We start from the raw sequence: 12,000 nt of genomic DNA, 5'->3' as shown, positions 1-12,000 counted from the left end.
AAGGATCTGGGATTACAGGTGTGTGCCACCATGCTCGGCTAATTTTTATGTTTTTGGTAGAGACAGGGATTCACCATGTTGGCCAGGCTGGTCTTGAACTCCTGTCCTCAAGTGATCTGCCCACCTCATCCTCCCAAAGTGTTGGGATTACAGGCATGAGCCACCATGCCCAGCCCAAATTTCTTATATCTTTAAGTCTTTTAACATCTATTATTTTAATAGTAATTCCAAAAATGTACTCCAGCTTTTAATTTTTTACGGTAGTAGCAACCGTGTATTGGTGATTGTATCAGTCGGGTTCTAGTCAAAGAAACCACACAGTAATTTCAATAGGGAAAGTGTAATAAAAAGAATTACTACCTGTATCAGGAGATTGGAGTAGTAAAGGCTTGGCTGCTAAAAAGTAAAGAGGTCTCTATAAAATACAGAAATAACAGATACTATGAACCGCCACTAACCCTGGGACTGAGATAAACCACCGAAAAGAAGAGACCCTCCCCCTGCTGAGTGCTGAGATTTAGACCTTATTGAAGAGGGTGTCATGGCTCACTGGATGGCAGGGAAGTCTCTGTGATGTCATGCTAGTGTAACTTGTTGCGAATTCCCCTCTGGAACTTGCTGGAACACCTCTTTCTAGAGCACTGAGAAATACTTTTTAAGGAGAGGTTTCTCATCAGAGGTAGTATGCTACAGAATGTCTAGGGACGTGGGGAAATGAGGCAGGAGAAGCTGTCGGGTGTTGAACTGTTCATTTAGTAGGTGGGCCCTGGTGAAACTGCAGGACTCTGGTGCTATGGTGTTGGGGAAACTGCCCGTACTGGAAGACCCTGGCACTGGAAAACCTGTGCATGGTTGCAGGAGCTCCCATTAGAGATAGGAAGCAAACTCCGTTTTCCTGCATCATTCTTTCAGTGCTTTTTACTGACAAAGCTTAACATCATGCCAACTGGCAAAGGAAAAATATTTGAAGGACTCAGTTCCATTGCATAATCTATAAAAGTGAAGGGTAAATTTGGAACTGAGAGGAAATAATTTGATAAGTGGCACAGTAGTCTTAACCTTTATCTGCTTCTTGGTATTATTGCAATGTGAAATTTACTTCATTAATATTTAGGTCTTTGATGAAGAAGAGTTCCATGAAAATTTTAAAATTATATTATGATTACTATAATGGCAAATATAGATTTATATGTTGGTTTTTTTTTTACCATTCTGACCAAGTTATTTAAACTTTCCTTAGCCTTTTTCTTCATATATTAAGAAAGTCATTATGTCTAAAGTCCTTTCTAATATTAATATTTTATATTTGTTTCTAAAAATGTTTTAAAACATTTTTGTCTATTAATTTAGGTTATATAGTGATGTTTGAATGGGCCTGGCTGGCTGTTTGAAGCTGGATCTTACAGGTTATGACTTACTCTTTTAGGCTCATAGAATCTAATCTTCAGCCAAGTAGTTTAAGAAACTGGATTTTTATCAGTTTACACACAGTGGCTAGGTTCTAGTGAAATGCTTCATGATATACAATTCGATAAGCTGGGATAACATATGAGTTCTAATTAGGTTAGGATTATGTTCTGATTTTCATTGGCTTTTAGCTTCTGAGTTCATATATAGAGGAAGTATACAGCTATTTTTATATCTGAAAACATGGTATTGGCAGTCCAAAGTTTAATTTAAAATTTTCAGTTTTACAGAATAAATTGTTTATTTCTTGTTTTTCCACACTTAAACAATAAGATATTTAAATAAGTGTGTATCATCTATCAGCTGAAAAAGAAGTTCATATTGAGGCTGTCTTTAATGGGTCATAGTTTTATTTCATTAAGTTTTACTTAATTGTCCTGGCTTAGCAAAAAAAGCTTGATGTTTTCAAATCCTACTTCTCTTAGGTCAGTAATTACAAGGGTAACACTTTTCATTTTATTTTTTATTATTCTTTTTTGAGATAGAGTCTTGCTCTGTTGCCCAGGCTGGAGTGCGGTGGCACGATCTCAGCCCACTGCAAACTCTGCCTCCCAGATTCAAGAGTTTCTCCTGCCTCAGCCTTCCGAATAGCTGAGGCTACAAGTGTGTGCCACCACGCCCGGCTAGTTTTTGTATTTTTTATAGAGTTGGGGTTTCACCATGTTGGCCAGGCTGGTCTCGAACTCCTGAGCTCAAATGATCCACCTGTCTCCACCTCCCAAAGTGCTGGGGATTACAGGCGTGAACCATTGCGCCTAGCCCCCTTTTCTTATAATAGAGAAGATTTCCTGAAATAATGTATATGTAGAAAGCTTTTTGACGATCACTATTCAGAATTTTAACTCTTACATTATACAAAATAATCACTTGGGTACCAAAGGAATGATTGTTAAAAGACCTGTTTCTGTTTTATTTGCTTATTTTTAAAGAAATGACGATCCTTTGATGTATGATTTCCAATAGAATATGTATAATTGAAAAAATGATACTCTTTCTCATTTCCAGCTTGAGAAATGATTAGTCAGATTTTCTTTTTAAAGATTATAATCATAGGCCAAGTGTGTGGCTCACGCTTATAATCCCAGCACTTTGGGAGGCCCGAGGTGGGAAGATCGCTTGAGGCCAGGAGTTAAAGACCAGCCTGGGAAATGTAGTGAGACTCTGTCTCTACAAAAAATTAAAAAGTTAGCTGGATGTGGTGGCACATACCTGTAGTCCCAGTTACTCGGGAGGGAGAGGCAGGAGGATCACTTGAGCCCAGGCGTTCCACCACTACACTCCAAGTCTGGATGACAGCAAGAGCTGATATCTTAAAAAAAAAAATATTATCATAAGCCTTTATAGGGCTTTTTAAAATTTTAAAACACCAATGATTCATTATATAGGAAAAAAAGCTTTTTGACCATGAGTCAAATACTACCTGTTTTTATAGTTTGATTATTTTTAGATCCTATGATTTTGTGGGAACATTAATTTATTGAAAATAAGAGTTTTGAAATACTTAGTTTTTTAAAAAAAATAGATTTAAGAGACTGGAGATATTCCTTATTAATGCAATTATATTTTAATTACATATGGCATAGAGACTCCCCATCATATACTGGGGAGTCCCATTAGGGTACCCTATTATGGCATAGGTGAAAGAGAAGGAAGCCCAGAGATGGTCTTGCAATATCTTTTGTAAAATAAATTCCAAATATATACTGTATACATGATTTTTCTTGATTTGGCCTCAGCCAGCTACTTACAGTCCTCAGAGCTTAAAAAGTTTTCATTACTGTGTGCTTTTGCTTATACTCTTCTTTCTTTCTGAGATCACCTGCTTTCTCAGGTATCTCCCATCTACTTGGTAAATTTAAAATTCATTCTTCAAATCTCAGCTCTTTTTTGTGATATTTCTCTAACATTTCCTGGACACATGTAGCCACTCCTTCATCTGTGTTCCTGTCTTGTGGATAACTCTATTATTATATTGTATTATATTTGTTTGCATGTTGTGCTTAGATGGCAACTTCTTTGAGATAATGACAATTTCTTTTTTCTTTTTGCATGCTCAACACTTAACATTATTTATTTACCTCTCATATAGTTGGAGCCCACTAAGTCTTAGTAAAACGAGTGTATAAATCTGTATATTCGATACCTCAGACAGGGTTATGGGTCAGGTTTGAAAGGGGGTTGTTTTTACCAAGGGATTAAAAAACCATCCTCTACTATTTGGATACTTTTGGACTGAGCTTCAAGTTTTGGGAGTGTTGTACGTGACATGATTAAGAAGGAAAGAGATGCCAACTTTGGCCAGCTATTTAGTCAAAATAAACTGGTAATCAGCAGAATGACAGGTGTTACAACTAGACCACCTTAACGTATAGTAATCATTGCAATTATCAATATGTTATTTTCATCTCAGATTAAGTTACTCTGGCAATTATACCTCTCTAGGGCATTATCCTTAGGGTGTTTTCAGAATAACTCATAATGTATTGATCCAAGGAAAGCACAACTAAGAAGATAAATCCATCAATAAAATGTTATTATTGTTATTATAATTTTTTTTTTTTGAGACAGAGTCTTGCTCTGTCGCCCAGGCTGAAGTGCAGTGGCGTATTCTCAGCTCACTGCAACCTCCACCTCCCGGGTTCAAGTGATTCTCGTGCCTTAGCCTCCCGAGTAGCTGGGACTACAGGGATGCGCCACCATGCCCGGCTAATTTTTGTATTTTTAGTGGAGATGGGGTTTCGCCATGTTGGGCAGGCTGGTCTCGAACTCCTGACTTCAGGTGATCCGGCTGCCTTGGCCTCCCAAAGTGCTGAGATTACAAGGCCTGAGCCGCCATGCCTGGCCCAGCTATCAAAAATTATAACTTCCCAAGTACACATAAATATTTTTTATCAGCCTTATTGCTGTTTATCTGCAGTATCATACATACCCATATTGGCTGTATAGATTTGGTTTCAACAATTAAAGAACAAATTCTAACCTTCATTGAAATTACCAACTATACATACATAACACGAATAATAATTCTTTCAACAATTATTCATTAATAAATTAGAGAGTGGTACAAAATGAAGTTCAAATGATAGGAATCAGATAAGCTTATTAAGGAGTTTACATTTTAGTGTGATTTTTGTAGACAGTCACTGTAGGGTTTTAAACATGTACTGATATGATTTATATTTTTAAAAGATAGCTCTGGCTGCTTTTGGAGGGTAGAGTTTGAACTAGATTGGAAGTAGGAGATAGGAGGCCATTGAAATAATCCAGGTAAGAGGGAATGATGACTCAGGCACAGATAATGACATTGGAGTTGGTGAAAAGTAATTTGGGATGTATTTTGGCATGGCCTTGCTGGTGGATTTGATACAGCAGATGAGGGAAAGAAAAATGAAAAAAGGTTCCTTAGTTTTTGACTTGATCAACTGTATGGGTGGATACTGATGCCATTGAGATGGAGAACACTGGAAGAGGGGAGTGTATTTTGAGAGGGGCATCTGAAATCTAGAGATTTGTTCAAAGGAACGGGCTCCCAATTTTTTACTCACTAAATTTTAATTAGTTTATTTAATAAAGGAATGCTTTTCAATTTATGGGTGACTGATGAAACAGTGAGGCTCCTGCTTTTGTTACTGAAATTATAAATAAACCTCTTAAGTGGAGGTAAATCATAAATTTTTAAGAGTAATGTCTGCTGAATGTTACTAATGCACAGCCAAAGCCAATGGCCTAACAAACGAAGTAACTAATGGCTGTATGTAGTGTGTAGTTAGCTACTTGGTAAACCACCCTAAATCTCTGACAGGGTTAAAGAACATGATATTTATCTTGTTTAAAGGCTTTACGTTAATTACTCTCTATGTTTCATGACATTGACATGTCAGGCTAGTTATTTTACAGAATGTTGCTCCATTTGGATTTGTCTGATTGTTTCTTCATGAGTAGATTCAGATTAAACATTTTTGGTGAGAATTCTCCTCAGGTGATACTGTGATACATGATGTTATATAATTTATTTCCTTATTGGAGATGTTGTTTGATCCCTCTATTTTGGGTTACCCTTTGTAACTAACAAGCTGTCTGTGAAGTAGCATGTTGAGACTGTGAATATTCTCTTTCCTAACAGTCTTTCCCCCAGTAGTTTTTATATTAATTGGTGACTTCTGTTTGAATCGGTTGTTGTAATGTCACAAAACAGTGATTTTTAAATTGTCATTTCTTCTACATTTATTAATTTACATTCTTCAGTAAATAAGAGCATTTTCTCTGTCCCTAGCACCTTAAACATTTTTTTAATTCAGTGTTTTATAGTCAATCACTGATGTTATTCTTTTTGATACTCACATTGTCCTAAATTTGTTCCATGGAGATTTCAAGCCAACTTAGTGTTGGTGTTTTGACATATTTCTCTTTTTTCTTAGCACTTTAAAAAAGCACAGCAGATATTCCCCACTCACCTTCTCTCTATTGTATATCTGTTATGGGGATATACTGTAGTTTATTCAACCAGTCTCCTGTGTTTTACTGTTATAAATAACTCAGTAAATAATCTTTGACATTTTTTTTGGTCTCATTGGAAGCATATCTTTGGGGTAAATTCCTAGAAATAGATTTGCCTAGTCAAAGGGTAAGCACATACGTAGTTTTGTGAGATATTGCTAAATTCCCTTCCACTGGTATTATACCATTTAGCATTCCTACCAACAGTGTTTAAGAGTCTGTTTTCACATAAGCTTGTTTGTAGAGTCTGTTGTCAAGCTCTTGAATTTTTGCCAGTCTGTTAAGTGAGAATTGATATCTCACCCAACTAATTGATCATTCCCTTATGAATGATCCAAGTTGAGTATTTTTTACTATTTTTAAGGGCCATTTGTATATCTGCATGTATACTGTCTGTTCTGGTACCTTGCCCATTAAAAAAAAAATCAGGTCTTGTCAGTTATTTTTCCTCTCAACTTTAAAACACTACTAGGAGAATTAGTGCTTTATCTGCAATAAATTATACAAATATTAAAATATCAATTTTAAACTTTATTACTGTCACAGTAATTCTGGTCTTTTAAATATTATTAATTGGATGTAGGGACTTCTGCTGTGTCTTATATGTACCATTTCATCCCTTTGATTTTATGAAAATAATTAAAATTCAGTTTATTGTTTTGTCATCCTGAAAGGGAATAACTTAATCATTTAGCATACAGTAAATTTCAAAAGTCAGTCAAAGTAGTTCGTTGTTATTTATTGAGATTTTATGAGTGAGTCAGATAAACTAAATAAATGGAAATATGCATGTTTTATTTTCATGACACTGTTCCTGTTGATGGTACTCCATCTTACATCTCACAGGGAACAAAAGAAAATATATGGGATTCTGATTTTTTTAAATTATAATAGCTTGCAGTCTAGTGATAATCTTTCACTGAGATGAGAATGTTAATGAGAATGTATTACTGGCTATGATTATATTAAAAATGAATATTTCTAGGAAATAATAAGTTACCATTAACTGCTTTCTTTGTGTGTTTTAGGTTTTGACAACAATTCGTTCAGGGCACCGAGCAAACATATTTAGTGCAAAGTTCTTACCTTGCACAAATGATAAACAGATTGTATCCTGCTCTGGAGATGGAGTAATATTTTATACCAACGTTGAGCAAGATGCAGAAACCAACAGACAATGCCAATTTACGTGCCATTATGGAACTACTTATGAGGTATGGTATTATTATGATTATATGATATATATGTAAGTATGTATATTTTTGATTAAGTGTACATACATGTGTAGATGCATGTGTGTACATGTACAGATGTGTGTGTATGCACATTTGATGCATATAAATTATTGACAATATCTAGGTGTCAGCAGAGCATTTGAGAAAATGTATCTTGATAGGCTTCTGGATAAAGTTAAGAAATAAGATGCAAGTAATAGTACTCTAAGATGGGTTTGTAATTGCTTGAGCAACCATGCTGTAAGCAAACAGACGTTTACCTTTAAAGATACCTCTGTTATTGTGCTGCATGACTGTACTAGGCTTTACCCTTTTAAACAATCGCTTGCTTGTGCAAAGTCATAGCTAACATGCTTATCAAATTTTTGTATGATAGAAGGGACTCCAGTAGACAAAAGAATCAGATTCCTAAAGGATATTAATGAGCTTAAGACCTGAGCTGAATTAAATAAGGTGGAATAAATTTAAGACTCAATTTTAGTGCTTTATTTTGTTCAGAAAAAATGTACAACTGAGTGCTGTTTTATTTATGATACAGGGTCACACTGTCACTCACACTGGAGTGCAGTGGCATGACCATGGCTCTCTGCAGCTTCAAACTCCCAGGCTCAAACAATCTTCTCACCTCAGCCTCTTGAGTAGCTGGGACTACAGGCATGTGCCACCATGCCCAACTAATTTAATTTTGTTGTTGTTGTTGTGGAGACAGGGTTTTGCTATGTTGCCGGGGCTGGTCTCCAACTCCTGAGTTCATACAATCCTCCCACCTTGGCCTCTCACAGTGCCAAGGTTATAGGTGTGAGCCACTGTACCAGCCTCCAGAGTGTTCTTCTGAAATACTTGCATGTCATTTTTTTGTATCAAATTATTAATAGGTTTCCCATTTTTTGTGTTAAACTGGTGTACTTTTTCCATCATTTGAATTCCAGTTCTTTTATGTCCTCATGTTTTTGTATGTACTTATATATATAGGTAGATTTTGTTTTCTTATCCAGTCTCACAGTTTTGGGGTTTTACTGGAGATTTATGAATTTACATTTATTGTGAGTTCTGATATATTTGGATTTGTTTCTATCCCTTATTCTGTGTTTTCTACTTTTTAAAAAAAGTTTCCAATCTCCATTAACCCTCCTCTCCTTTTAAAAGTCCACCTTTTGAGGCCAGACGTGGTGGCTCACACCTGTAATCTGAGCACTCTGGGAGGCTGAGGTGGGCGGATCACTTGAGGCCAGGAATTTGAGACCGGCCTGGCCAACATGGTGAAACCCTGTCTCTACTAAAAATACAGGAATCAGCTGGGTGTGGTGGTGCATGCCTGTAATACCAGCTGCTTGGGAGGCTGAGGCTTGAGAATGGCTTGAACAACCTGGGAGGCAGAGGTTGCAGTCAGCCAAGACTGTGCCACTGTACTCCAACCTGGGCGACAGAGTGAGACCGTGTCTCAAAAATAAAAAATAAAAATAAAGTCTACCTTTCGAATTACTTGAGTATTTTACTTTTTGTCCATTGTGTTTCTGTTTCTTGCTTCTAAGATAGACATTCATTTTTGTTATTCTGGAGGTTACCCCAGCTACTTTCACAAGCATATTGAACAAAGCCAAACATCAGTAAATATTTCTACTCTTCTCCTGAATAAAGGAACTTGGAACATACTTTGTTCCATTTTATGTGATTATATTGTTCAGGGTTTAGTTATATTCTGTTTTCTCTCATGAATTAGATATTATTGGTTTACCGTTAGTGTTGTTTGTTTAGATTTACCTGCATATTTACTAACACCTTTGGTTTACCTTTCCTTCTTCCCATCACACATTTTCCATGTTGTATCATTTTGTACTGAAGGTACATCCTTTAGCAGGTTTTTTTTTTTTTTTTTTTTTTTTGAGACGGAGTTTCGCTCTTGTTGCCCAGGCTGAAGTGCAATGGCATGATCTTGGCTCACCACAACCTCTGCCTCCTGGGTTCAAGTAATTCTCCTGTCAGCCTCCTGAGTAGCTGGGATTATAGGTGCATACCACCACTGCTGGCTAATTTTGTATTTTTTTTAGGAGAGATGGGGTTTCTCCATGTTGGTCAGGCTGGTCTCGAACTCCCGACCTCAGGTGATCTGCCTGCCTGTGCCTCTCAAAGCTCTGGGATTACAGGCATGAACCATCGTGCCTGGGCCACAGTTTTGTTTTTTTTTTTTTAACATGAGAGTTTGTTGATAGAAAACAATTTCAGTTTCCTTTTCTTTCCTTCATTCATTCTTTCCTTTCTTCCTTTTCTTTCCTTTGTGAAAAATGTCTTTTTTTTTTTTAAAAAAAATGCCAGTTCTTCAAAGATAGTTTTGCTGGGCATGGACTTCATTTGATAGTTAACTCTATTTCAGATGGTATTCCATTATATTCTGACTTCCATTGTTGAAGTTGCAAAGTCAGACATCAGTCTAATTGTGGTTCCTGTATAGGTAACCTCTTTCTTTTCCTTGACTACTTTTAATTTTGTTTTTCTTTGCCGGGTTTTTTTCTTATTTTATGTCAGAACAGTGTGTCTTGATGTGCATTGTTTTTTATTTTTTATACTTGTGATTTGTTGATGTTCTTGATGTGAGCAATTGGCATCTTGAAAAATGTAGGAAATTTTCAGTCAGTAGGTCTTTGGTTTACTACTTCATTATTCTCTCCATTTTTTTGTAGTCTGGGGAAATTCTGATTAGCCATATCAGACCTGCTTATTAGACCTTATTCCATCCACTATTTAAAAATTTTAAAATTGAAATATAGAACATATAGGAAAAGTACATAAATCCTAAGTATATGGCTTAGTGAATTATCACAAAGCAAATCTATTCATGTAACTACAACCTAGCACATTAAGTATCCCAAAAGCTCCCTTTATTCTGAATTCTAACACTGGAGTTTTCTGTTTTTTCTAATACCCCTGTTTTTCTGTTTTTGAACATTATATAAATGGAAATATGGCTTTTTGTGTCTTTGTTGTTGTTTTTGTATCTGGCTTTTTTTGCTGAGCAAAATCTTAACTCATTTGTGAAATTCATCCATGTTGCATGTAACTATAATTTGCCCATTTTATTACTGTATAGTATTCCATTATATGAATATACCACAATCGATTTATCTGTTCTATGCTGTTGGAAGTTTGGAGAACATTCTTTTATGTGTCTTTTCAGTACACAAATGCACACATTTGTTAGGGTATATACTTAGCAGTAAAATTGCTGGGTCATAGAATATATATTTGGTTATTTTAGAGATAATGCCAAATAGTTTTCCAAAGTGTAGTAACGACTTACATTCCCACCAACAGCATGTAAGAGGTCCTTTTGCTTCTGATCTTTGCCAACAGTTGGTATTTTCAGCTCTACTTTGGTGGATGTATAGTATCATCTTAATTGGTTTCCATTTGCCTTTCTGTGCTGATACTACTGAGGTTGAGCATCTCTTCAAATGTTTGTTGGTTATTTGGATGTATTCTTATGAAATGTGTGGTTAAATCTCTTGCCTATTTTTTTCTGTTGGGTTGTTTGTCTTATTTTGTTATTATTAATTTATAGGAGTTTTTGAAAAAATATCTTCTGCATATGAGCCTATCTTTTCCTATTCTGTGGTTATATTTTCACTCTCCTAATGGTGGGGGAGGGTGCGGTTTGTGTGTTTTGAGAGATGGGGTCTCACTTTTTCACCCAGGCTGGAGAGCAGTGGCATGATTATAGCCCCTGGGTTCAAGGAATCGTCTTGCCTCCCAAGTAGCTGAGACTACAGGCATGCACTACCGCACCTGGGTAATTTTTTTTATTTTTTGTAGAGACGGGGCCTTGCTTATCTTACCCAGGCTTGTCTAGAACTCCAGGGCTCAAGCGATCCTCCTGCCTCTGCCTCCTAAAGTGCTGGGATTTCAGCCTAAAATGGTGTCTTTTGATGAATAAAAGTATTTAATGTTGTCTAATATATTGGTCTGCTCCTTTATGATTAGTATCTTTTGCATCCTGGTTAAGAAATCTTTTCCTATCCCAAAGTTATGAAGATATTCTTCTAATTTAATTTCATTGCTTTGTCTTTAGCGTTTAGATCTGTAATCTATCTGGATTTGACTTTTGTTATAGTATGACTTGAGTCAACTTTTTTTTTTTTTTTTACCCCATATGAAGTTTTTTGTGTTAACATAATTTATTTTTTAGAAAATTAAATCAAAATCCAAAACAGCACACAAACAAAAGAAAGACCATTTTAACATGATAGACCCATTTACCCAAGATGTTTTTTGCCAAATACATATACACACTTTAATTAGCATAGAGTTTTTTTTTTTCAAAACTGATACTCTGCATCTATCAACAGCTGTCCTTTCTTCCTTATCCTAGTCCCTGGCAACCATCATTCTACTTTCTGTTTCTAAGAATTTGACTATTTTAGATACCTCATATAATTGTAATCATGCAGTATTTGACTTTTGATGACTGACTGATTTCACTTAGCATGATCATACTGTAGCATATGTCAGAATTTATTTCCTTTTTAAGGCAGGAGAAGATTCCGTTGTATGTATATACCACATTTTCTTTATTCATTTATCTAGGCTGTGTGCTGTGGCTCATGCCTGTGATCCCAGCACTTTGGGAGGCCGAGGTGGGCAGATCACTTGAGGTTAGGAGTTCAAGACCAGCCTGTACAACAAGATGAAACCGTGCCTCTATTGAAACTACAAAAATTAGCCAGGTGTGGTGGCAGGTGCCTGTAGTCCCAGCTACTCAGGAGGCTGAGGCTGGAGAATCACTTGAACCCAAGAGGTGGAGGATGCA

The 12,000-nt window shown here is 36.2% G+C and overlaps 1 protein-coding gene across 14 annotated transcripts in view; it reads left to right on the top strand.

Annotated features, from left to right (window-relative positions):
- DCAF6 (DDB1 and CUL4 associated factor 6) overlaps window positions 1–12,000 on the top strand; it is a 138,418-nt gene that overhangs the window by 31,227 nt on the left and 95,191 nt on the right. For all 14 annotated transcript variants that reach the window (XM_034939760.2, XM_034939762.3, XM_057302200.1 and 11 more), the window contains exon 4: window positions 6,993–7,178. In XM_034939760.2, the coding sequence (XP_034795651.1) occupies window positions 6,993–7,178 (186 nt within the window). The remainder of the gene's footprint in view (window positions 1–6,992; window positions 7,179–12,000) is intronic.

This window comes from Pan paniscus, chromosome 1 (genome assembly GCF_029289425.2).
Source record: "Pan paniscus chromosome 1, NHGRI_mPanPan1-v2.0_pri, whole genome shotgun sequence".
Classification (NCBI taxonomy): domain Eukaryota; kingdom Metazoa; phylum Chordata; class Mammalia; order Primates; family Hominidae; genus Pan; species Pan paniscus.
Note: the sequence above shows the minus strand (reverse complement) of the source record. Positions and strands in the feature narration are given on the sequence as shown.